Source organism: Mustela nigripes, chromosome 12 (genome assembly GCF_022355385.1).
Source record: "Mustela nigripes isolate SB6536 chromosome 12, MUSNIG.SB6536, whole genome shotgun sequence".
In the NCBI taxonomy this organism is placed as follows: domain Eukaryota; kingdom Metazoa; phylum Chordata; class Mammalia; order Carnivora; family Mustelidae; genus Mustela; species Mustela nigripes.
The window spans coordinates 113,694,950-113,722,769 of record NC_081568.1 but is presented as its reverse complement, the minus strand read 5'-3'; the positions used below and the strand labels follow the sequence as shown (position 1 = coordinate 113,722,769).

General features: G+C 38.4%; 1 protein-coding gene across 1 annotated transcript in view; it reads right to left on the bottom strand.

The window, feature by feature from the left end:
* The window catches only part of ADGRV1 (adhesion G protein-coupled receptor V1), a 527,902-nt gene that overhangs the window by 271,176 nt on the left and 228,906 nt on the right, over positions 1–27,820 (bottom strand). The window contains exons 81-84 of the mRNA XM_059416383.1: positions 23,274–23,523; positions 22,615–22,754; positions 20,949–21,109; positions 11,988–12,088 (exon numbers count right to left, since the gene is read on the bottom strand). Coding sequence (XP_059272366.1) covers positions 11,988–12,088; positions 20,949–21,109; positions 22,615–22,754; positions 23,274–23,523 — 652 coding nt within the window. The remainder of the gene's footprint in view (positions 1–11,987; positions 12,089–20,948; positions 21,110–22,614; positions 22,755–23,273; positions 23,524–27,820) is intronic.

Sequence of the window (27,820 nt, the reverse complement as noted above, 5' to 3'; positions counted from 1 at the left end):
GGCCAGAGTAAAATCATGGGAACAGTTTCAAGGCTACTGTAGAAGAGAGAAAGTTTACAGGTACATAAAAACGATTGGGATAAACTCCGGAAGCATCGAGATAAAATACACTTAATTCCCAAATATAGTTAACTCCATGCATATTTTTTAAAAGGGAAATCCACACTGAAAATTTTTTTTAATATAATGGAGAATATGAACTCAGTTTCACACTTTCATTTAACTTTAATTTCTGTATTCCTAAAGGGGCGAGGGCATAAAACCAACTGGAATGGGGTTCAGAGGTGAGCTCTGGGGTTGTTATGGAATTTCTCCATTTCCACACCTAGCCCCATAAGATCACTTACACATGCCATCTTCTGTAGATGAAATTTGGCCATGAAATGCACTTGGCTGTTGATATGTAACATGTAAATGTTTCAATTTGGCAGTAACATTCACCCTTACAACCAAAACATAGTGCCTGAAACCAAGTTCCTCCCATCCCTGGCAGAACATAGAGTTTATGTACTTGGGAGACTGGATCCAAATGGAGGTTTGCTAGAAAGGTGATTCTAGACTCTACACAACTAACAAGCCTATAGGAAAGGGTGTTTTACTTTTACAACTGTTGTTGTTTTGGCCCTCATTTACCATTTGGTATAACATATGACATTAAAAAAAGAAATAGTCTTTGCTCAGGACCTTAAAACTTAGCTAGGCATATGGGCAACCAAATGTAAGACACTCTTTTTCGGTAGAGCAAGCAGCTAAAGCTCCAAGATGTGACTTCCTAGGACTTACTGATGTATTTGTAAATTTAAGAACCAATTTTGTAAGGGCCCATCATTGAAAAGATTTATAAAAGGAAGCAAGATGTCAGAGAACTAAAAATGAGACTTAAGAGAGACGAACTAACATGATGAGTAGAGTAATAAATATTAGTTATACCTCAATAAAGCTAGAAAAAATAAATAAAATTTATGGCAGTGATGGGTGCATAACCCTGCATATATTCTGAAAGTCAACGAGTTATACACTTTAAATGGGTGAACTCTCTAGTCTATGGATTGTATCTCAACAGAGCTGTTTTAAAAAAACGTCTCCAAGAGACGATGCTCTTCCATTCCATGGAAGGGGAGGAAAAGGCACCACAGCGGCGTTCTCTGATATACTTGGAAGAGAGGTGGGAAGAGAGAGGTCAGTCTTGGAGCCGCCTGACCTAGCTGAGGTGGGATGGCGTAGGAGGGCAAGTAACGTAATTTTGGGGGGTCTCCTATTTCGCCAGTGCAATGGAGAGGTAATAAAAACAATACTGACCACCTCATGGTGTTGTAAGGGTTACAGGGAATTTATGCATATCAGTGTTCATAGCAGGAAGTACGTAGCAGTACCAAGTGTTTCATCACGTGGTACTTCCGTGTTTTTGAAATAGAAGTCTATTTCAGTTTCCAAATGTATACACACACACAGGCACAAGCTTACATGACACGCCCACTGTAAATAATATATATGTATTTTATTTTTTTCATATATAAAGGCATATATATTTTTAAAAAGACATGTATATGCCTATTTAAATATATTTAGGAAAAAGCATACATATATATAAGACATCTCTATCTATATATCTATATATACAGTTCTTAAGGTTTCAACAACTCAGTACAAGCAATAAAGACCCAAGCACTTAGAAAATACTCAAGATCTGGTTGGGGGGGGGAGTCTCATCTTAAAAATATAAACAAAGCAAGGGTGCCTGAGTGGCTCAGTTGGTTAAATGTTCGACTCTTGATTTCAGCTCAGGTCATGATCTCAGGGTCATGGGATTGAGTCCTGCCTGGAGCCCCAGGTCAGGCTCTGTGCTCAGCAAGGAGCCTGCTTGAGATTCTCGCTCTCCCTCTTCATTTGCCCCCCTCACATGCTCCCCACCCCACACGCTCCTGTGCTTACTCTCCTTCTGTCTCTCTAAAATAAATAAGTAAATCTTTAAAAAGCCTTTCTGGGACGGTACAATGAGAAGGGAGGCAACCAGCAAGATCAAGCTGCTTTAAAAGGGTGGGGCTGGGACGCCTGGGTGGCTCAGTTGGTTGGACGACTGCCTTCGGCTCAGGTCATGATCCTGGATTCCTGGGATCGAGTCCCGCATTGGGCTCCCAGCTCCACAGGGAGTCTGCTTCTCCCTCTGACCTTCTCCTCGCTCATGCTCTCTCTCGCTGTCTCTCTCTCAAATAAATAAATAAAATATTTTTAAAAAATAAATAAATAAATAAATAAAATAAAAGGGTGGGGCTGAACAGACTTTCCCCTTCCTCACAGTTGATTCTAAAAAAAACCTCAAGAACACGGAACCAGGCTAGGTGCTCCAGAAGGCATTAAGAAGCGTTCAACACAGCAGAACCCAAAGAGCCTCTTCACTGCTCTGTAGCAGCAGGAATCAACCTCGCTTTCCTCCTTTGCTCCCTTGTTCTCCAAGTCCTGTGTTTCAAGTTTTTATTTTTTTTATTTTTTTTGTGATTTATTTGACAGAGAGAGAGAGAGATCACAAGGAGTCAGAGAAGCAGGCAGAGAGAGAGGAGGGAAGCAGGCTCCCTGCTGAGCAGAGAGCCCGATGCGGGCCTCGATCCCAGGACCCTGAGATCAAGACCCAAGCTGAAGGCAGAGGCTTAACCCACTGAGCCACCCAGGCGCCTGTGTTTCAAGTTTTTTAAACACCATCTATTATCCTTTTAACAACTCTGCAAGGCAGGCATTCTTATTCTTCCAAAGACTTTTCTGATATGGCTCAGGGATAGTACTCCATTTGTCCTTTTAATTCCCAAATTGGGTGTCTTTCCCCTACACTCCATATTTGTTACTTAAAATATTCATAAAAACAATTTTTCTCAGATGCTGATTTTCCTTAGTTAGGGACATGAAAAGCAGTCTTTTAAAAGTCAAGGATAGTTTATGCTTCTTAGGCTGTAATAGAAGATTCCAAACTGGTATTTTCTGGTAAAGTCTGGATTAGTCTCACAAATTTTCCTAGTAACAAAAGCCATGTTGCAAACATGATAATGTCACTGTAGCCTCATTCAGAATATTACTCACTCTTTCTGTTGCTTTGCTACTTCAGCACTTGGGAAAGTTTGAATTTCCCAGTAGTGTGACCACGATACTATTTTTGTATCTTCAGCGTCCACTTATTGTCAACTTAGGGAGAACAGTTTATGGTTGAGCTTAATTTTGCAAGCATGCCGGAAAAAAGGTGGATTTTTTTGAAAATATTTAAGAATATATATAAAGAAAATGTGTACTGAAGAAGAAAGCAAAAATAAAATACATTATTTCTTCTGAAATTGGAATAAAATTCAAATTTTAAGATTTTTAAAAAATTTATTTATTTGACAGAGATCACAAGTAGGCAGAGAGGCAGCAGAGAGAGAGGAAGGGAAGCAGGCTCCCTACCGAGCAGAGAGCCCAATGCGGGGCTCGATCCCAGGACCCTGGGATCATGACCTGGGCCAAAGGCATTGGTTTTAATCTACTGAGCCACCCAGGCACCCCTAAAATTCAAATTTTAGCCTATCTGAATACCAACATCACTTTAATCCCTTCAAAGCGCATACTTGCAAATAACTAATATTAATATTCTTGGTTGTAAAAACAACTAATCAGTAGTTACAAATTTTCTTCATAACTGACTGCAGAGTCACATATAAAGGCATCAAAGAAATTTGGATTCAAGAAATGGGGGAGGGGGAGCTCAAACTATAGCTCTAATCTTCTAGATGTAACATGATTAGGCTAGGCACACGAGCAGAGTGTCACTCATTTCCATGCAATCAAAAAGTACAAATAAAAACAGGGACCAGAGAGAAATGCACTAAATCTTATTACCCTCTCATCAGTTTTTCTATAAAAGGTTCTATTTCAAAAGAGGAAAATACCAGGATGCCTAGGTGGCTCAGTCAGTTAAGCAGCTGCCTTCAGCTCAGGTCACGATGCTAGGGTCCTCACTCAGTGGGGAGCCTGCTTCTCCCTCTGCCTGCTCTGCCTGCTGTTCCCCCTACTTGTGCGTGCTCGCTCTCTCTCTCTGATAAATAAATAAAATATTAAGGAAAAAAAAAGAGGAAAATACCAATGAGGAGGGTGGGGGAGAAGGGGGAAATCTGCCCCTTTGGGCTGCTGGTAGCTGGTAGCCCAAAGGCCCCAGGCTCCACCTTCCTCTCAGTGAGCTTTTTATGACCAGGGGCACCTGAGTTGCTCCCCTTCCCAAGCTGACTGTCCCCTTCCTTCAGCTGACAAACTTTTCTCAGGTGCGGTCTGATTTAGCCTTTCCCACATCTTCCCTACCCCTTTATCCTCTAACCTTTGCTGTCTCATTTTCGTCATCTCTCTCCAAAAAGTTTCCGGTGACCTTGTTCTTGCCAAATTTGAGGACTAATCTCCCACTGACGCTCAATCCTTCCATTTGAAACCTTTTTCCCTTCCTTGGCTTCAGGAACTTTAACTGTGCTTTAATTATCTGCATCTAATGATCCTTCTCATTCTACATGGCAGTGTTTTAAACACATGGGTTTGAAGCCAGACTGCCTGGCTTTGAATCTTTCTTCCAGCTGCCACATTCGACCAGTGAAGGTTAAGACAGGTAATGGAACTTAGTCCCATTTTTCCATTTGTAAAATAGGAATGATGGCAGGTCCTGGCTCATCTGGTTGTTACCACAATAAGGCAATACATGTAAATCACTGAGTGCAGTGAGGGCCACAAATGATATTAACTATGTGTATTCTATAATCACAAGTTCTCTACACAGCCTGTCTCAAAGAACCTACTTCACGGTGTCAAGACCTCCATGCCTATGTAGGTAACATCGAAACCACTAGCTTACATGTGTTATGGAAACTTCAAACGCCTCAGGATACAAACTGCACAAATCCCATCTATTAAACCTTTCTGCCTTTTCTATTTGAGTCAAATGAAAACACCAGTTTCCCAGGCACCTAAAAATCATCTACCTTCTTTGGTGATAGAGTAAACCTCGCTAATTCCTGATTTATGTGGCAGGATGCATAATGGTTAAAGGCAAGGACTGGAGCCTGGTTGCTTGTGCTCAATGACTGGTTCTGTCCCTTACAACTGTGTGACCTCAGGGAAGGAACTTACATTCTTCATACCCTGACTGCCCCATCCATAAAACAGGGGTGATATCAGTCCCTATATCATAATTCTGACCTCATAAGATACTTAGTATTATATTAGCATTTATTAAATAATGTAAAATGTGCAATGTGGTCTTTTTATTGGTTTAAAGAGAGAAGTGAAATTCCAAAGCTTTCACAAAGCAAAACAGGCAGTTGTTTTTTTTTTTTAATCAGTTCTTACTTTTTCCTTTGGATTCTCATTACTCCTACCATTGTCCGAGCTCACAACTCATCCTAACCAGATAAGGGTAAAACTGCCCTGTCCAGCTTCTCTAAACTCATCTCCCTAAATTCCAGCCTCTCATCTACTTTAATCCATTTTTCATTTGATCCCTAATTGCCAGATTAATCCTTAAAAACACCGCTTTCATACTGCACCTTTTTGGTCTGACGCCCTCGCTCTCTCTCCATGCTCCTCAGGCAATATGAAACTGCCTCCCCTGTGGCTGGAGGATCTATTTCTTCCTCCACAGGCGCATGCCTCACAGAAGTGGAATTCCCCAGGTCCATTATAACCTCCATGCCTTGATCCTTGCTGTTTTTCCTTCCCAGAACGTGCCTCGTTCTTAGTCCTCACATCTTACACTTTCTTCAACAACAAGGTCAATTCCACTTGCTCATGAAAACCTTCCAGCGGAACCCCCCGCCCCCAACCCAGTCCACAGCTTATGGAGTACTATACAGTAGACTAGAGAAGATGAGACTTGCGTTCATACTGGGTTCTTACAATGAGGTCACTGTTTTAGACGGTTATTTACATACTTCCTGTGTGCCTAGCTTGCCTGGAATTTCCCATTGCACAATCTCAAAACTGTGCATTATGGTAGATGAGTTCAAAGTGGCTGAGTTTGTGGACGAGTGATGATCCTCACCTGGAATAAGTAGGATTTGCTTAGATTTTTTTTTTTTTTTTTAAATTTCACTACATGAATGGGCACCAGTCATGAATGTGATATTATTTGGGCCATTAAGACTCAAACAGATTGGGGCTCCTGGGTGGCTCAGTGGATTAAGCCTCTGTGTTCGGCTCGGGTCATGATCTCAGGGTCCTGGGATCGAGCCCCGCGTCGGGCTCTCTGCTCAGCGGGGGGCCTGCTTCCCCCCTCTATCTCTGCCTGCCTCTCTGCCTACCTGTGATTTCTGTCAAATAAATAGATAAAATCTTAAAAAAATAAAAATAAATAAAAATAAAATTTAAAAATTTTTTTAAAAAGACTCAAACAGATTAATCAATTCGACTTAAGTGTATATTCATATCTGTATGCAGAATGCTCCTCCTCCATGTTCACCAAATTAATCTCCACATGAAGAAAAGGCACAATCAAATACAGAATTTTTTGTATGAAAAATAAAAAATAGAAGCCTTACATACTTAGTACCATTTAAGTGGGGGCACTTTTGAGCTGCTTAGAGGAAAGAAGGACTTGGGGAGGGGCTGGCTACACTTTCTTTCTAGTGGTTTATTTTATGTCCAAAAACAACACTGAGAAGCTCTGCCAAGTATGAAATGCTATGAGAAAGACCAAAATAAAAGCCTAGTCTGTACTCTGAGTTGTACATTAGTTTGCTTATCTAAGTACCTTTCCTTTTCTTAGTAACCCAGGGTTGGGGCGCAGGAGGGAGAGGATGAAACAAGAAAGAAAGAAAAAAAAAATAACAGCAGCAGAAGTCTTTCCTTCAAGAAAGACAGACAAATGTTCGTTAAGTAGTTTCATAGGCAGTGACACTTTAAAAGAAATTTAAAAATTTAGTTAGCATTTCTTAAATAATTTTAAATAAAAAAATTTAGTTAGCATTTGTTAAATAATTTCTCATAGTAAAGGAAATAGGTTGACGGTGTGGCTTTAGTAATAATAACAGCAAAAGCAGGATTGGCAGCAACACAACCAGATTTCCTTGGGTCGTAACATGGTTAACCTAACTTCCTAACAAGCCCCGTCCAAAAACCCATCCTAGACTTACTGGTTCAGTATCTGAATTTTACTAAGATGCCAACACGAAGTATATGAAACACTTTTCTAACCTACTTATTTACGCACTAACAAATAATCCTAAATGTTCTACTGAATAATGACCCTTTGTGTTTCTCAAGTACCCAATCGTCAAAGCATGATCCAATTTTGATCCTTGCATGTAAATTCTTAAATACTTTCCTTTAGTAATGAAAGCAGAAATAACATAGGATACCCTGGTTACCAAGTGATAAACCAAAACTTTCAGCCAATGTTCTGATTAGTCGACACTTTATAATTTCTGTCGCATTCTGCTTCAATTGATAAAAATAAACTTGTTAGATATATGTTTTCAGACTACACACACACAATGGCTTTCCCGAGCAGGCGGTCACAACAAAATAGTGCCAAGCTGAGGGAGAGAACCTGGGCCCTGCAGGAGCCAGAAGGAGTCTGTATTTGAGAGGTTACACATGGCTTCTGGCTTCATTCACATGTAGTCAATGATTCTCAGAGTCTCAAAGATACTAGATATTCAAAGCTAAAATGAGACAGGTTGCAGATTAAAGCAGAACCTGCTGGCAGGAATATCTGAGCAGCATTCTACCTGGGAAACAAAATGACAGGGTAAAGCGATACCCCAATTGTTGCAGAATGAGAATACTGGGCAAACAATGATAACCCAACCTCAGCTAGCTACCAGAGAACAATCCTCTGAATTTTAAGGGAATTCCCTTGCCTTTCATTGAGGTGAAGGCCTATATAGTTAATACTCCTGCACATCCAATGGCCATGAAAAACTTAAATTTAAGCATTTAAAATTCTCAGACAGTCTCAACTGTCATCTGAATTCAGAAAATGTATAGACTGGCTGGCAAATTTAATCATTGTTACATATATATTTTTCTAGGCAAATTTATTCTTTAGTTCCAAATTTTGTGCTTAAGACACACACACAAACAAACAAACAAACAAAAACCAGAGGGAAAAGCCCCAAATATTTCCCTCTGTTATGTTTACCAATCAGAGTAAATGCAGTTCTATCTTATCATGTTTTCTATGAGAAAACTTCTGTTCTTTTTTTAGATTTAGAGAATTGCTTTTCCTGACAGAACCCCCAGAACCAAGAACCCTGAACTGCAAACTTGTCCTTTGTCCTAGTTGTTTACCAGCCTTATCAGGGCACACATGGGTTGGCAATGTGATTCTAAGATAAAAATTCCAAAGATATAATTAGATGTTTTTCCGAGAAATATCACCCAATGCCATGAAAATTTGTTTGCTGCTTTTCACTTCATTCTTGAAGTGAATGGTCTCACAATTTCTTGCCAGTTAGTAATTTTCTTCTAGGTAAGTGAGAAATATTAACTTGGCACTGAAGAAAAATACATACTTTTTAAAATAAGCAATACTGAAAATACAGATCTTATCTCAAAAACTTCTACTTGTGACATTTCAATGAACACATATTTCAGTGTAAATAACACACTTAATTAAAAGTTATTCACAGCAAAAAATACAATGATGGAAACAATCTTATGCCCCTGAATTTAACTATAAGTGATAAAGGACAGAAAATACATTCTAAGCTAGTGATGTACAAGTTTTCTTAAAGCACCCTACACATTTATTTAATTCCAAACAAAACAGATTAAAAAAACAATAGTAAGAGGCCACAAATGTATATTTACTATGTTGCAGAAGAATACTCTCTAGTCCAAAGAAGTGTTATAAAAACATCTCTCAAGTTTTCTACTGAACTCCATTTTTGCTAGACTAAAAAAACCATTAAAAGAAAAAAAAATCTTCTACTGCCACCTGCTGGTTATTTATCGTCAAGGATTCTCAAAGATGCTAGAAAGACAAGCTACAGATTAAAACAGAATCTTTTGACTTTTAAAACAGGAATAATTTTTGGATTCTTGCTTACCTTCCTCCCATTTTTAGACTACATATAATACATTTTATAATAAATTATGGATATATAGTATAATTATACATTTTTACATATGTTTCTAGTATAGAAGTAGAGCCAGAAGCTTATTTTCTTGACTCCTGCCTTGCTCATTGATTGACACCCAGTGCTCTGAAATAAGTCAGAAATTATCACATTTCCATTCTTCCCTTTCCCATAAAGGCCATTCAACCTAGTCAAGGTAAGCAATAAAGACTTAAAACTGAATGCTTTTGGCTGACCTGTGAGAATTTGCAACCCAAACACTCCAGGCCAGCTAGAGAAGTTTCATTCTTGGAGCCAAAGAAGGATATAAGCCAAATATCTAATTCTGAAGACTTCTCAAAAGGAAACTCACACTCTAAGGATGTCAACATAACGTTGATGGAGGATTTTAAACGAGAGATCCGAGGTTGGAACTGGAACACCCCCCTGGCAAGATTCCGTAACTGGAGATATAAACACGATTTTAAAAATTCAGAAAGGGCGGACCCAAGTTCCTGTAGTCAGCTTCATTTCTTTTTTTGGAGAGTCTGAGAATTTAAAAAAGCCTTTGCTAAGAGATTTTCAGGGAAACAACTATTCTCTTTCATTTAGAGGGTATTTAAAAAATCAAAGCAGATAGGTAAACCATTTTGAGGAAACAATACTTTCTCCATCAATGATACACCAATTCTTCCTACCAAAATAAACCATGGAAACGATGTTTTCAGTGATTTCATGTCACAAGCCACACATTATAGAATACTTCATGCCACATGGCTTCATCTATTCTAAAAATAAACTGAAAAACATGGATTTGACTAACCTTCTTCTCTAAAATTAATGTTAAGTATAACGTGAATCAGAAGGCAATGTCCCAACATATAAATCCTGGGTCCTTCTTTCGCATCCCTAGACATGAGCAAATTTGTCTGCTAGGACACTGAAGAGTTGTCTGTAATTCTACAGTGCTATAATTAAGACTTGTACAAATTCTGCTGCCAAAAAATCACCAGAGTGGGTGGTGAATGCAGCCAAGTAAACTCTAATTATGGAAGGCGGGTTTTCTAAGATCTTACATACAAGAAGCAAAGGCAAGATCAGACAGCTAAGATAGGTTACCAAGGCAATATAAATAGCTTTGTCAAATTCAATGCAAGCCCCCTTTTGGGAACAGCTGTTACCTCCCATAGCTCATAGGTACTTTAAAAAAACTCAATCTGGAATCCTCTGCTTAGAGTCTGGCTCTTAACTGTTCCCCCTAAATTAAAGTTACGAGATTTACAAGTGCCATTTTTCATTCCTGGGACCAAAAAAAGTCAGCAGGAGTCCAGTATCTTAGAGAATTTTTCATTTTATATTTTAGCTCCTCCACTGGTATTATTTAAAAAACTTCTGTTCAGAGTTCAATGAAATACTTTTAGCACTCTGAAAGACAGTATGCAAATCCTAAGTGTACAGCACAATTTACATAAATTGTACATAAATAAATATATGTATTTATATTTATTACATAAATATAAATTTATTATATAAATATAAATACATATATTCAATTTACATAAATTGAACATACACATATAACCAGTAGCCCCCAATCAAGAAATAGTGTTTTTTGTACTCCAGAAGGGTCCCAACTACTAGAAAAGGGGAAATTTTGCTTCATAAAATAAATACAAAGTTCTCTCAATAATATTATATAATGTATTATTACTATCTGGACCTGTAATTGCAGCCTTCAAGTAGAAGTGATTATGCTTTTCCCCTTTGCTTATGCAAACATCTATGCCCACCTCTCCCCTTATCAACAAACTGCATGAAACTCTCATTCAAGTCCCAGATCAGACATCACCAGCTCTATGAAGACTTCCTGCACTTTCACAGAAAAATAAATTAAGCCATCATCTACATTCACAGAGTAGTTTGCAAATAGTCTATGTTCATAGTCCACACACACACATTGTCTACTGTTCTAGGCTGTGAGTACCCCATGGAGAGAAAAGGCAACTAATTTTTCATCTTTTGATCTGTCCTCTGTGTTTAAACTGGGCTTTAAATTTTGTGCTGATGAATGACCACATGTTTCTCATGTTATTATCTTATGCAATTGACACTCGAATAGTTTTTCAGAAAAGAATGTTCTACTGAACCATGTTCTTTAATATTAAACAGAACAAAATACAGGTGGCTCTTGAACGACATGGGTTTGAACTGTGCGGGTCCACGTACATGTGGATTTTTTTCAATAAGTAGTGTACTATAAATGTCTTTTTGTCATGATTTTCTAAAATAATGCTTTCTCTAGCTTGCTTTAGCCTAAGAATGTGGCATTTAATACACATAACATACAAAATATATGCTAATCAACTGTTTATATGACCTGTAGGGCTTAACAGTACACTATCAGTAGTTAAGTTTTGGGGGAGTCAAAAGATAAATGCAGATTTTTGACTGTATGGGGAGTCAGTGCCCTAACTCCCGTGTTTAAGGGTCAACTGAATATTATCCAGATATTTTAAATATGTATCAACTTAATGCCCTCCATATAAAAGGATTTGTAACAGAGCATATTTTATTCCAACAGATTAAAAACTATGCTAATTTTAATACATATACACATTAGTTATATATTTAGCATATATAAGTTGAGAATATGATGCTTTGTGATAAGAGGCAGCTATTTTCTTGTAGGGGATGATAGTACAGTACTTTTCTGGAGAAAAACATTCACAAACTTTTGAGACTCTGAAACTCTTTTTAGGCTCTGAAACTCTAATTCCCTCTTACTGTGCTCCTTCTCCATCCTCTGCTACAAAACAAAACAAACTTACTTCAACTAAGTTGAAATTAAATTTTACTTATCCAACTCAGTTCAAGGGTCACAGAAGAAATGTGAACATCTCAAGAAAGGTAGAAATTCCGGAGCTCTCCTACCTGTGTACCTAAGCTGGCTGCCATCATGTGCGTCAGAAGTTTAGCTGCAAACATGGAAAATCTGGCACAGAAGATGTGGGAGAGAACAGCCAGGCAAAACCCTGTAGGAATAAAAAAAAGTCCACGTGCAGTTTTACAATCCATGAACAAACAGTTGCACAGCAAAAGTCTTCGGAAGGCCTATTGTCTGCCTCTGCTGCATAGTGTGGTTATCTGGCAATGATGATACTGCAATTTTAATCTACTCCTTTTTATGTGACATATAAAATCTGCACACTGATCAACTAAGGCCAAAGGACAACTTTAATTTTCAAAGAGCCACATGTTCACTTTCTTAGTCAAAAGACTGTTCAAATCAAGCAGATTAATAATTTCATTAAACTTCCGTTTTTCTGTGTTTCCATTAGACAAGTTATACTGCTTGAGAAAAGGTTCAAATTCCAACCTAACTTATTAAGAACAGGTGGCTTGGGTACATAGAGATATTTAGGGAAGTGAAGATTTTCTAGGCATAAACCTGTGAATGGTACAACTAAAACTCAGGCTCAGTAATTACCCCCTTTTTACCTAGTAGGAATAGTTATGTAATTACAACAGTGGTAATTATGAGTTTTAAGAGTTACTCTATGCTACTGGAGGCCAAAGCTGGGAAGAAAATGTTTTTTTTCCTCTTGAGATGACTTTCAACCTAAACATCCACATTTTTAAGTGGAATAAAGAAAATATTCTTATCTTCTTGTAATCTACTTGTCAAGGCAATGATCAGAAACTCAGTATTAACAAATCTTTTATCTTACAATTTGTATGAATTTCCTTTAATACCATGTTTTAAGTACAGGGTGTAAATATATGTATTTAAGATTTATCTATTTATTTGAAAGAGAGACAGAGAGAGGACGAGAAGGAGAAAGAATTTCAAGCAGACTCTGCACTGAGGGCAGAGCCTGACATGGGAATCAATCCCACCACTTGAGATGATGACCTGAGCCAAAACCAAGAGTGCACCGCTTAACCGATGGTGCCACCCAGCAGCCCTGAATACTTTTTATATTTTAAATGTATATTTAAAATATTTTAAATATGTATTTTAAAATACATATTTTTAAAGCATTTCCTTTCTAAAATTTAAATGTGCTGCAAATAGTAACCCATTTGCTTTTTCACATAAGCCTTTAAGTTTTTTTTTTTTTTTTTAATTTGACAGAGATCACAAGTAGGCAGAGAGAGAGAGAGAGGCGGAAGCAGGCTCCCTACTGAGCAGAGAGCCCGATGCAGGACTTGATCCCAGGACCCTGGAATCATGACCTGAGCCCAAGGCAAAGGCTTTAACACACTGAGCCACCCAGGTGCCCCTCACATAAGCCTTTTAATCCCTCTCAATAATAGTGTTATTAATAGTTCATTTTGTCTAAGAATTATCAAAACACAAGAATTAGTATGTATACGCTGCTTTGCCATGCACGTTGTATGCATTACCTCACTGCATTTATTCCACATTTGCTTTCTCATTATCTTCTCTTAAGATATGGACCTAACTGCATGTTGGTGTAGGTGGATTAGGCATCTGCCATTGCCCACATGGGGTCTATCACTATTATTCCTTACAGCAATGCCTGTCTTAACTCCTTTTGGGAAAGGCTTTCAGTATGTTTAGATTTCAATAAGTTAGACAAAGTTCCACACAGGAAGTGAGTCTTTGCATTAGTCAAGGCTCTGAGCCTAGGCATTTGGCCAAGAAATCTACAATAATCCCTTTTCAGGACGACTGCTCTAGGTTTATCTGGGACAGGTGTGCAGCTCTTGGGGCTGCCCCCAAAATCCACCCACACAGGAACACAATACGTCCAGAAACTGCAGAGTCATGCCTGACTTTGCACCCTTACCCAGGTAGTCTATAAACTAGACTAGTCTATAAACAGAAGCTGATGCTCTGAACTCACCAAGGTACACTCTGAAGTTCCCGTGATGATCAATGCTAGTTTAAGCTCAGAATTTTGGGTGTGTGTGTGGTGTGTAATATACTGATTTCAAAAGCAAGGCCTTGCAAAATTTTTGTCAAAATAGGCCACATGATCATAAATATGTGCTTTACTGTACACCTAGTGTGGTAGATGTGAGGCCACGGGATTAGTGCCAGACAAAGTAGAAATATACATGGGTCAACGTTTTGTTTTGTTTTTTTCTAGTTCACGACAAGATCTTATTCACAGCCTTTTCCCTTAACTTGGTAATTCTCCATTATACTCACATACATGAAATAGATTTTGTATTTAAACTTGACCCGCTCAATAATACCTAATTAAGTATGTAAGCTTCAATTAAAATGCTAGCATGACACCTGGTGGTGGTCCTGGATTCAAAGCTAGTGGTGGGAAAATGGGCTAGATCTATTAGCCTTTAACTATAATGCATGATAGTGATCTGGATACATTTTTTATTTATGGGAGAAGGTGCTAAAAAACCTCAAGCAGGCTGTCCCCTAGCCTTAGCTGGCCTTGGGGAAGATACTGAATACCTTAGATTTAAGAAATAAATACTTCAGTTTCCAAGTTCCTAATGCACTATATGCTAAGGACTTCCCTTTTTTTCTTATCTGTTAACAAATAGCTACATTTAGCACATGTGATTTAATCTACAAGGTTTTTTTTTAAGTTGTAATAATTTTTTGGTTTAAGTTCCTTTAATATAAATATGTAAATCACAGGGTACAAAATGCTGTAACTATAACTAGAATGCTTTTTTAAAAAAATGAAGTATAATAATTCTAAGTATTACTTCAAGGTGTACTCTGAAGTTTTTAACTGACTCCTTGACAATTATGCAGAAACAACAAGCAGCTGGGTGCCTGGGTAGCTCAGTCTGTGAAGCATCTGCCTTTGGCTCAGGTCATGATCCCAGGGTCCTGGGATCCAGTCCCTGCTTCTCCTTCTGCTGTTCCCCCTTGTGCTCTCTCTCTCAAATAAATAAAATCTTAAAAAAGAAAGAAAGAAAGAAAAACAACAAGCAGCTAACTGAATAATTTTTCTTTCCTTTTTTTTTTTTTTTTTTTTTTTAACGGACACAATACTTTTTATCAGTGAGGATTTTACACTTCCTGAAAGAGCTCTCTTTAGAGTTATTTAAACATGGACTTTTATCATAGATCATGCTGGTGGATACCTAAAAGGAAAATATAAGCAAAATAAATTTGTTATGATATTTCTTTCCTTTTTTTTTCCCCCTCTTTTGGTGGATTCCACATCTGGCATGGAGCCCAAACTCATGACCCTGAGATCAAGACCTGAGCTGAGATCAAGAGTCAGACCCTGACCCAACTGGGACAGCCAGATGTCCCCCTTTATTTTTGTTCTGAGCACAGTGTAGTTTACAGACTCAGTTGGAAAAGAACAATTAATAAGTTAATTAGCACAATGACTTTTCTATATCATTAGAAAGTGAGGGGAAAGATATACTATCCTTAACAAAACAAGACTGATAATCTTTGATTTAGAGGAGAAAAACTCTAAACTCTAAAAAACTCTAAATCTAGGAAAAACTCCTAGATTCCTTGGCTATCATCAAACTGGATCAAAGACCTTATCTATCTACACAGTATTTATATGTTTGCATGAGTATAAACACAGGTAATGCTTGTATATGAATATGCATATCCAGCAAAATTGTCTATCAGCATCCCTTAAGAATAGGATACATTTTCCAAATTACTGGTTTATCCCTCCACCAGCCAAATATTAAGGCTTTTTGCCATGAAATCTTTGAAAAATGTTCATAACTTTTGTATCTAGCTATGTATCTATCTCTGTCTTCTCTGCAGATAAATCTGAATCAAACCAAATGTTCATTACACATTATTAAATCAGTTATTATGTTGTTAGCTTTTTTTTTTTTATTTTTCCATCTAATGCTAGCTGTAATTGTTACTTTGTTTTGCTTTTTTCTTGTTCATCTCTATTGATTACCAGATTTCTGTACCTCTCCTCTTAGGATGGTGCCACCTGGTTACTGCTACTAATAAACTAAAGGCGGAAAAAAAAAATTGTCAAGCCTGAAATGTTTTCTCTGTTGAACAAACGTCAGTATGAATCACCTTACAGAACACAAGGTCTGGGGGAAAGGATTTCTCCCCAAGGGATGAGGTTGCCAGAGGGCTAGCCTCCAGAAAATCAAGAGTGTTAACCCTGAGAACCACACATGGCTATCTACATTTTAATTAATTAAAATTAAATAGAATGAAAAATTCAGTCCCTTACTTGTTCCAGTCATATTTCAAATGCTCAGTAGCCAGATGTGGCTGGTGGGTACCATACTGGACAGGGCACAACATTTCAATAATCACAGCAAGATCTATTGCTACGCTAAACTGTCCTGAGTGAAGGCCAAAAAAAGAGTATGCTTTTTCATACTCTTTTCATATTTCAGGATAATTTTTATTAAAAATGCTAAAATGAGGGCACCTGGGTGGCTCAGTGGGTTAAGCCTCTGTCTTCAGCTCAGGCCATGATCTCAGGGTCCTGGGATCAAGCCCTGCATCGGGCTCTCTGCTCAGCAGGGAGCCTGCTTCCTCCTACTTGCCTCTCTGCCTACTTGTGATCTCTTTCAAATAAATAAATCTTTAAAAAAAAAAATGCTAAATTGATGGGGCGCCTGGATGGCTCAATGGGTTTTAAGCCTCTGCTTTCAGCTCAGGTCATGATCTCAGGGTCCTGGGATTGAGCCCCACATCCAGGTCTCTGCTCAGCAGGGAACCTGCTTCCCCCATTTCTCTCGGCCTGCCTCTCTGCCTACTTGTGATCTTTCTCTCTCTTCTGTCAAATAAATTAAAAAAAACTTAAAAAAAAATGCTAAAATGAGATCACCCAAAGTACAACTTTGACTTACATTGTCACAAGAACATCTTATTGGAAGATCAACAACATATATTCATTTATTAATTTAACAAGTAGGTATTGAGAAACTACCATAGACCTGTGGCTCTGTTGAGCAATGGGCACACACAATGTTCAAGAAGGTAGTACTTGCTGCTCTACCCACGGCTGTGTCTATATTTCTAGCTGTATCCTCTCCCAGACCCAGACTGGTTTATGAAAGTTCAGAGGACATAATTCTGGGCAAAGAGATGTGCAAGAAAACATTCTGGGTGGTTTTCAGGAAAGTTTTCATCATTCTTAAAACATGATCCAAATAAGTGCCTTTCCTTTGGCAAGCCTAGATGTTGTTGTGTGATGCTGAGAGCTGCAACCAGTTCAAGACCATGTAGGGACAAGACCGAGAATACAAAATCTTTGAGGAAAGCAAGGCAGAAAAATGAGAATGGGGTGGGCTCCTAAGGACACCACTGAGGTACTGAATTAATCAACCTTGAACTAAATTTGTTTATTTAAGAAATGTGAGTTGTCTTCTGTTACTTGCAGCCAACTTCATCCTAAGTAATGTACCCCATGTACAGAGCAGCCCAATGTTTTTATGCCATGTCAGAATTAAAACTAATCTCTCTGATCTACTATCCACAGTTATCTCTTCAAATGGATTATTTTTTAAAAATCTAATAATACTTTTTTTCTATTCTTCATGTTAATAAACTACTTTCCCATTTGATAGAATGAAGCTGTTTTGATATACCTTTCCCTATAATCACAATGGCTATTTTAGGACAATGATTACAGTGAATATAAACTTGATATTTTTGGAAGAATGTAACACAAAATTTTGGAAGAATCTCTTACTTTAAAAAATAATTTGAAATGAATGGGTGGCATCTGGTAAAAAAAATTTTTTTTCTGGGAAAACTATCAGAATCTCAGCTTGTAAAACATAAAAGACATAACTAAAATAGTTTTGTCATGTAATAAACCTTGGACAAAAGAATAAGCATGCCTCAGAGGACTTTAGATTATCTTGATTTATTTATCCTGTAAGTCTTATTATTAGCAATTTATGGACGGTTATTTTTCTGTTACTTAACTGTGAAACTGACATTGGGTTGACATGTATACACTTAGTAATCTGTCAAGTAAATAAAGCCATTAGCCATTTAAAAGGGAAGGTTTTACTTTGACTAACGTGTTAATGATCTCTTTACCATGAGAGAAAAAAAAAAGAACAGATGATATAAATGTAAGGTCTCTGGTCCATCTCTAATCTCAGCTTAAAAGTCCTCCACACAGGGGTGCCTGGGTGGCTCAGTGGGTTAAAGCCTCTGCCTTCCGATCAGGTCATGATCCCAGGGTTCTGGGATCGAGCCCCGCATCGGGCTCTCTGCTCCTCAGGGAGCCTGCTTCCTCCTCTTTCTCTGCCTGCCCCTCACAAGTATGTGATCTCTGTCTGTCAAATAAATAAAATCTAAAAAAAAAAAAAAAAAAAGTCCTCCACACATAGGAGACTCAGCCATAAGAGCATCACATAAGACCTAGTTCTCATATTGATATTAAAACTGAAATGGATTAAGGCCATAGGAATTGTGAAAGGCAAAAGTCAAAATCACAATGATTCTGACTCCATAGCCTATATTTGTACATTAACAGTTACAGGAAGCAAGGTAAGCTTCCTCCAGATAGTCCTGTGTACCTCAAACCACACTCAGGATCCTTAATAATTACACTATAAAATTATGGTATTATGGCATTATGATCTAAAGTTCTTTTAAGCTGTATTTCTTCCAAGCCCCCTCTGAAAGGGAGTTTCATGGTGTTACACTAAGTGGGCGGCTTTGATTCACTTGTCCTTTTATATCTTTTTAGCTTCAAAAGATAACCTTTGCTTAATTTCTTGGTATTTGGTAAACTGGTTGACAGTTTTAAAAGCCACAGGTATATATCCCCATCCTTCATCTTTCTAAGCTGAGAATTACTAAGCTCCTTGCCCTTGTACACCCATTTCACACACTCTGACCATGTCAGTGGTTCTATTCTAGTGTAGGAACCAGACCTGTAAACTAGAACCGGAGCAGGTACACACTGTGATCTATCCTGACTTAAATAAAAAGGTTTACTTCCTGTCTAATTATATGTCACCACGTTTCATGAAAAGAGCTGGTCAGACTGCTTCCAAATAAAGATGGGTATTTGGTGTGGTCTGACATAATTATAAAATGTGTGTGGAAGGGGTACCTGGCTGGCTCAGTGAGTGGAGCATGCAGCTCTTGGTCTCAGAGTCGTGAGCTCAAGCCCCACACTGAAATAAATGAATGAATGAATGAATGAAATGTGTATGTAAGATACATAAAATTCTCATGTCTATTTCCTGGGGCCCATCAGAGGATTGGACAGTTACCCTCCCATGACACTGAGACACTAACACAAGCTGTCTTTGTATCTCCTACTGATCTACAGAACATGCAATAATCACTACATTATGTCATGGACAGAGAGGAATAAACCCAGTAATTTCAAATATGACTCTAAGTTAATGGAAGAAAAGCAGAAACTGACATGTAAGTGTTCATTTTGCAAAAAAAAGATATATTAGTTAACAATTCTTCCAGGAAATACGGAAATCAAGATAACATTCTCTCTTCAGTTTTTTAAAACTCTGATGTTCAATATTTAGATCAAGCAAGGGATTTCTGTGGGTCATGGTAGCAGTACTTGGTTTTACGTCTCAATAGGAATATATAAAATCTCATCTAGATTTTACTGCAGCATTTTATCTTTTGGCTTTATTTTATATCTATGAAACTTCTGTAAATATATTAGCATTGAAATAAAATAGGATGTCTCCATCTCATTTGGGAACTACATGGACCTAGAAGAATCTATCAAGCAAGAAATGTTATCCTTATAAAAGATGTTAATAAGAAGGAGAAATTATTAACTTTTGCTATTGAATCTATTAGGTTTAAAATTAAGATAAATTAAGGGAAATGTAAAATCTTATAAATGAAATTATAGTGGAAAGATTTTAAATAACCAGGACAAAGAATAATAATTAATTATTTGTGTCTACCTCCACAAAGTTTCATAATAAAGATTATTAAAGGGATTGTTTGCACATCAAGTAAAAAAGACTCAAATGCAGTGATAATTACATTTACAGACAAAACATTATTAAAGTTGGATATCGAAATGTCTGAGTTAGTATGTTTACCATCCTGTTACAGTAATACAATTTAAAATCATTTATTATGGATGGAGAAACTAAGGTATAGAGAAAATAAGTAATTTGCCCAAGCCACCAGCAGAATGAGGAATTGAATCCAGGCAATCTAGCTTCAGAGTTACCCTGTATGCAGTTCTCTGTATAGGACATTGTTCCTAGAAGCAGCATGGGACTGTAAAGGATGACTTAGAGCATGGAATGAGTGAGCATAGGGAACAGAAATATAGTTGAAGGAACTCTCAGAGTCCTACCTACATAATCAATACAGCAAATGAGAAGAGTCCTACAGTTCTCAAAAATTAAGGTGTAGGTAAATAATTTCTCATATGTTAATACAACTGAGGCTCCTATTCTTGCCAGAAATGGGGCTTTCATGTAGAAGATGAAAGACAAATTTATTTTTGAACACAGTGGTTGAGTGTATTTAGAACTCTGAGGTTGTATGTTTGGTTTTTTAAATGAAAATACAAAATGCTTTGTATATATTATCTCAGACAACCCTGACATTCTATTGGAGTATCTGCCCTCTATGTCATCACACTAAGAACTCATCCTTCTCTGTTATCTAGCTTCTGTCTCACACTACCTATTATATTCCTTATGAGTTGGAACTATCTTGTTCTTTATTATACCTTATTATAGAATTACACTGTATCCCTTATTATATCCTCATTATTCATTAGATCAGCACACATCTGGCCTTCTATAAACATCCATTGTATGAGGTAATGAATAAGACAATGGGAAAGTTTATTTTCTCCTAGTACGGATGAATTACAGTATGTTTGCATCTTGCAAACATGGGAAAACTGACTTTCATTCTTACAAATATTCAGAATTATTGAATCAAAAATACCTGAGACTAACCTGAGACACATATAAATCCAGAAGAGAAAAAAGCTTCATTGTATGAAGACAAGTTGTCGGTCTGGGCGTAGACTGCATACACGGACATGTATGAACAGGCACATTCCACATAGTCTGAAGTGTCCTCAACCACTTTGCAAAACTGACTGTCAGACAACCAGCTAGGGCAAAAACATAATGGTCACTAACGGCTCTTTTATCAACACGTAAGGTATTCGAGATGGCTTTTCAAGTAAAAATAACTTTGTGAACTTAGTGTTCTTTACTCAAGCATTAAGCAGACCAATTTTCAAGAAAAAACACTGGAGGGAACATCTTGTCCTAGACATGATACAACAAGTCCAGCAAGATGCCTTAAGAAGCAGCCTCAACACCACTGAACCCGCAAACACATTCCTGACACCAGAGAAGCTGGTTCTCCCAACAGAGCCATGCTCCTGCCTAATCTGAAGCAATGCACCCCAGGCTTTCATCACAAGGCACACCTCCCTTGCACTGAAAAACCCCAGGAGATGGACATGCGCACTCTCCACACCTCCTCATTTCACCATTCCTTGTATTTTGAACCACGTAAGTTCCTTAAAAGATTTTCCATGTTTCCTTCTTAATCTCCTCCCCCCCACTTTGAAGCCAGTTACATTACCTAAAATCTTTCCAGGGTTCTTTCAAATGTTTCTGCTATAAGATCGGGATACTAACACAAAATCTTTGTCGTGATTACAGCAAATGTAGTGTCCCGTGCCAAGCCTCTGAACGCTCCACAGGGACCACTGCTTTGGTCCTCTTGGATCCTTGACTTTTCTAAGGACATAAAACTTAATCCCAGCTGCAGATGCAGGTATGAAACATTCATTAGGAGTTATTAGGATGGCACAGTATCTGTATATTAAGTTTAAGATCTGTCACCAGGCATTTGAAATTTTAACTGAAAATTATTTTTTCACAAAGAAAAAGACTAACCAGAATTGTGCAGTTTGGAGGACAGTTGGTTACCCAACAAAGCTGTTAAAGGCATTTAAAATTTCAGTCTGTGCAGCTGAAAGTCAGAAATGAACAGAACCATGTGACCAATTTGGATCTAAACCCTCTGGGTCAGCAAAGCTTGATCCTCCCGCGTTGACTAAGTTCTGGGTAATGGAATGACTCAGAAACTTGAGGACGGATTAGTCCAAGGAGATTCTACAGAAGAATTATTCTCTTCTTCCCATTCCTGTGTGTGGTTTAATTCCAAAATATACCCCAAGCCATATGTGGACTAGAATTATAAATCCCTGCTAATCCCTCTAAACACAGAGCATCGGATCCAGAACCATAAGCCCGATGGAAGGAGCAAAGAAAATTTCCTTTCCTGACCAGTAAATTAACCAATAACCACAGAAAGGTCATGTGAATTGAGCAGAAGTCACACTGGGTCCCAAGGAAGTGGTAATAATAAAGAAGTAAACAGTGTGTTAAACACATAGTTAGCTGTTGGGCTGTACTTGTTACCTGGGCAAAACTAGAACACTTCCTTCACTGTTTTGTCGTTTCTATGGCAGAGATGCTTCTCCACTCCAAAGTCTCACTTCAGGTCACCCTCTATGTTCACTACAGAAATTGATGGACTCCATTGTAATAGAACAGGGAAGGAGCGAATTTAAAGAATTTTTAAAGAATTATTCAGTACCTTGCAGCAGCCTGATTCCAAAGGAGACACAGAGATGTCTGGGGGATAATCCTAGGTTCGGCAGCATAAATCCTGTAGAGAACCTCATTGTGGTCCGTCAGGGGTTGTGAAGTCAGACCTTTCACACTCAAAGACAGTACCTGCCGTGCCACAAAGAACAGAGAAGGGGATGGTATTTTAAAGTCAGCATCATGACTGAATTCTGAACTTTGATTCATTTTCCTAGTTACTCTAGTCACTTGGTTAAGGCCACTATTTAAGTAATTAGCTGACTTATGAATGCAGGGAATCTGATTGGTTTTTCATTGCAAACATTCTACTTCCTTTTCAGTTCCTGAGCGGCCTTCAGCTGACAATGCTCACTTTAACTGTCCGACTTCATCATGAGTGAAGAATATAATACGATATCCTATTAGTGAAGGCTACATTTTTCACTTTCCCCACTGTATATATTTTACTCCATAAAACATGAGGGAAGTATTTCCAACTCTATTTGAGACTACACATTCTACAAAGAGTTTGTAAAGGGATATATTTCATAATTAGCTCACCATGTGTAGTCCTTACCACAAATCTGATCAAGTGAATGCATTCTGAAGAGTGTGTCTGCTAAGGAAAAATCTGGTTCCAACCACATAATTTTTTAAATGATAGATTACCTTATTTTTCAGGGCATGAAGATTGTTTCCAGTTATAAACCACTGCTGGCTGCTATACTCTGTAAACTGGACTAATTCACATGTACTTTTTCCAGCCATTACTTCTGCCTCGGGAACCTCCAATAACCTCTCTGGAACTCGAATATAATCACCTTCTTTTCCTTCAAACTTGTGCCCATTGATTTGCTGAGGATACCAGTGAAGAGCCAGGACGGACAAATATGGGCAACTGTCAAAGATGGTTTTGCTTCTGTAACAGAAAAGCAAAGGCTCTGCTAACATGGCATGCATTTATATACGCATAGCCACTTATACTTATTAAAATGCATTACACAGGGGCCCTGTTCTTTATGCGTAGCTATGACATTACCAGCCCAGAGGCAGTAAGGACGATGCCCTTTTAGTGCCTTTGTGGCTAACTGTCGTGATTTCTTGCACAGCACTTTGTGCATCCTTTTGCCTGATTCCCCCTAGTAATCTAAAACATGGGTTTTAGAAAGCTGTTTCACGGATATCAGATACAATCTGTGGCTATAAAATGTACTTTTTTGTGTGTTAGTTACATCAGCATTGGTAGAACAGATTGAGAAAAGAGCATACCACTAAACTGAAACCTCTGCTTTAAGAAATACCACCTTATATGCCTAGAGCATGTTTTCATCAAGAGTTTACCTCATCTCCTTCTAATCTGTCAGAGCATTTCGAATCAAATCATGTGATTGGTAAGAGAAATAGCCTGGAGCTGGGATCTTCGCCCTTTCAACAATGCTGTTTTAAACACTGTAGGTATAAGATCCTATACTCACTGAAAGCGCTTCCAAACCTCAGTGTGTGTTGAAATCACTTAGAAGTGTGTTTAAAAATACAGATTTCTAGATCACACCCCAGGCTGACTAAATCAGAATCCTTGCCTGGAGAGGAGGCGGGGGGCTCTACTGAGTCTTGTTTTTTAACCAGTCCCCCAAGGGACCTAATAAACCTTGTCTTGGACCCATCATGTTTATGAACAATGAAGACATACAAAAATAAATCAGATCTGAAATCTGCCTGGAAACATTTGGAGAATATTAGGATGTTAGGGTGAAAATTATACATTAAATGTTAAAACTTATATGGGTCACAGTAGACAGAGAGTATTGAAATCGAATCGTGGATCTAAATGATATCTTGTCAAAATCCCTAACCTGGGAAATGGAGCAGAAAATTTTAAATGGAAAATCTGAGGAAGAAAAGGAAAGGGGAAGGGCTTTTTCCTCTAGTTAAATCCTCTCTCTAAAAATCATCATCATCATCATCATCATCTTCCACGGGGCCCCTGGGTGGCTCAGTCAGTTGAGCTTCTAACTCTTGATTTGGGCTCAAGGCATGATTTCAGGGTCCCGAGACGGAGCGCCGGGTCAGTCTCCTGCTCAGTATGGAGTCAGCTTGAGATTCCTTCCTTTTCCCCTCTCCTCTCCCTCTCTTCCTTCCCCCACTCACTCTCTCCTGCTCTCTTTTGCTCTAACAAATAAATAAATAAAATATTTTAAAAATATCTTCCATAACTTTAACTATCACATTTGATTCACTGCCTTCAAATATCTATCTTTATTCCAGCCATTCACCCAGGCTCTAGACCCCTGTTGTCCAAGACTCCTCCTAAAATACCTGCCCCTTCAAAACAGCTCACCAAAAACTCTTCTCAATCTCCCCATCCAGCGTTCCACATCTTCGCAGGTGACTAAAGCTCCAAGCTGCCACTGCAGCACCCCCTGACCAGGTACAATGTGAGTGAGATCAGTGACCCTCAGCCAGATGGCTGCATACCTTCTCCCCCACGCTCCCTGGAGTCTCCTGGGATTTAGCCCATCAGTGCCATTCCAGTATCTTGGAATACTGAGACCAATCTAACATGCACAGTGACTCTACCCAGCCCTGACAACAGCAGGCCAGATTCCTGGCCCTCTCCCTGGCAAATGACTATACTCTCCCTGACCCTGTAACTTCCTGTGTCCATGCCTTCTACTACACTCACTGTGTTCAGCCCACAATGTGCTTTACATCCTGGCTGAAGTGAGTGGGAGAACCCCACATGCATATGTGGACTGGACCACTACTGATCCAGTGAACAGCTACAGCTGTGCCCTCAGTGCCTCTTGACACTGTTTTTACTTGGCTTCCAAGTAATTGTTCCAGAAGTCATCAACCTCCTCAACATCCCTGCTCAATTCCCAAATCTTTCACTCTCAGCAGCTGCTCCTGACTACTGCTTAAGGTGATATATAAATAACACATATCAGAATGGCCTCCAACTTTAGTTTTCAAAGTAAAAACAAACAAACTAGTATTGAGCACTCTCTTCTTCTCCACATTTGTCACCTCTATGAGAATTCTACCACTTAACTGTTTTCAAGCTACCATCCTCCCCACGTTCCTATCTCAGTTTCAGCCCTGTTACCTGAACAGTTATTCCTTGTGTAGTCTCCCTATCTCTTGATTTATTCTATTCTTTAAACTTTAATACTGTCCTCAACATGGTATCTCTAAAATCCCGAGTCTGATTCTCTCGCACACCTACGAATGCTGCCTGGCTTATGCTATGTTCAATCTTTAAAGGCTGATGGTCTCCCCAAACACACCACACTATTCTTGGCTGCTGCCAATGCATGTGCTGTCTCCTTCCCCTGGACAACTCAGAAGGAAAGGGAAGTCTATAGAGAGGAAACACATGGAAGAAACATACTGATCCATTTACTTATTCTATTCACTCATTATACCATAACTACTGAAAATCTATCACATGCCAGATACCATTTCAGGTCTGGGAGTTTATTAGGCAATAAGGCGGAAAAGGTAACTCTTTTTGTGCTTCTTATACTCTTTTGAATTCTCCTATGACTCGGAGGACACAAATATGAAAACCAACATTCACAGCAGGGTAGATGGTTCACATCTAAAACAACCTCAATATTCTAGTGATCTATGCAAATATAGAAAAAGAAAAAGAAAGGATTGAGACTATGGGGAATTATAAAACTATAAACTATTTGACTTCATTGGACAACATAACCGAACCCCATTCAAGAGAGAAAAACAATGAAGGACATTACACACACACACACACACACACACACACACACACACACACACACACTGTGGCCTCTTTTTGCAATGAAGTAAAGAAATTATGCATTTCAGAGGTTTTAAAGACACTGGAGATACGTATAAAAGGCACTGAGTAGCCAAACTGCTGGTCACTGGTCTCAGACAAACATTTAGCACCAGTTGTGAGGGATAAAGAAGGGGCCTCCTAAAAGGGCATGAAGAGCTTTGCTGACGTACCCCATTAAGAAAACATTACTACTCAGGGCTCACTCATCAGTGTTAAGAGTACAGTGTAAAATGATGCTGGTTTTGTACCTTAACCTCACCTCATACCCCGGCTCTAACCTGGGATGAAAGGCTCGAGGCACTTCATAGCCACAGGGCTGGAAGTAAAGATTCTGTTACAAAGCAAGTGGTTATAGTCCCTTCTGACCACAAGGCATAATGCTCAGCAGGGGATGTGGAGGCAGACAGCCCTGGAATTGAAGTCTCACCAAAACTAATTGTGTGACCCTTGACAAGCTCTATCTGTATCTACAGATAGGAATAGTAAAAGCTCTATCCCTACCTTTGACCAGCTGCTTAAAATGATCTTTTATAAGAATAAAATATGTATAATTTTTAGTGAGGATTATGTTGAGCCATATGAAATTTCCAATATAGTGTATACTATTTTACCTACAAAAAAAGTCAACTTCATATTGTTCAATCTTATATAACATCAGGACTAGAGCAGAGGTACAGTTAATATCTGTTCTTCTTGTTTTGTTCCTTGATCTCTCTTATAAGTCTTTTATGTCTGGATCGACACTCTCTTTAAACTTCATGTATCTTATGATCTAAGAACTAAAGTTAAAAGTTTTACATGTACAACAGATATTTTAATTAACCTGTTAAAGGTCATAAAAGGCCCTAAATAGGTGACTTAAATTATTACACCAGATTTTTATTTTTTTTAATATTTCAATTTTTTTCTCTTATGTCAGATTTTTTAAACATAGTTTTCAAAATATCCCTGAATTTCAATGTGACTTAATAAGTGCTGGTGACAGCCTTCATCAGCAAATAAATAATAAATGTTTTAAGATTTATATAAGCACTGTTAATCAGACATGTCCCATTAAATAATAGTCATTACTTTTTTTTAAGATTTTATTTATTTATTTGGCAGACAGAGATCACAAGTAGGCAGAGAGGCAGGCGGGGCAGGGGGGCAGGAAGCAGGCTCCCCACTGAGCAGAGAGCCCGATGTGGGGCTCGATCCCAGGACCCTGGGATCATGACCTGAGCCGAAGGCAGAGGCTTTAACCCACTGAGCCACCCAGGTGCTCTAATAGTCATTACTTTCTTTAAAAAGATTTACTTATTTTAGAGAGAGAAAGCATGTGCGTGCATGGGTATGGAAGGGGCAGAGGGAGAGAATCTCAAGCAGACTCATTGCTGAGCCCTCAGGGGCTGAAGTA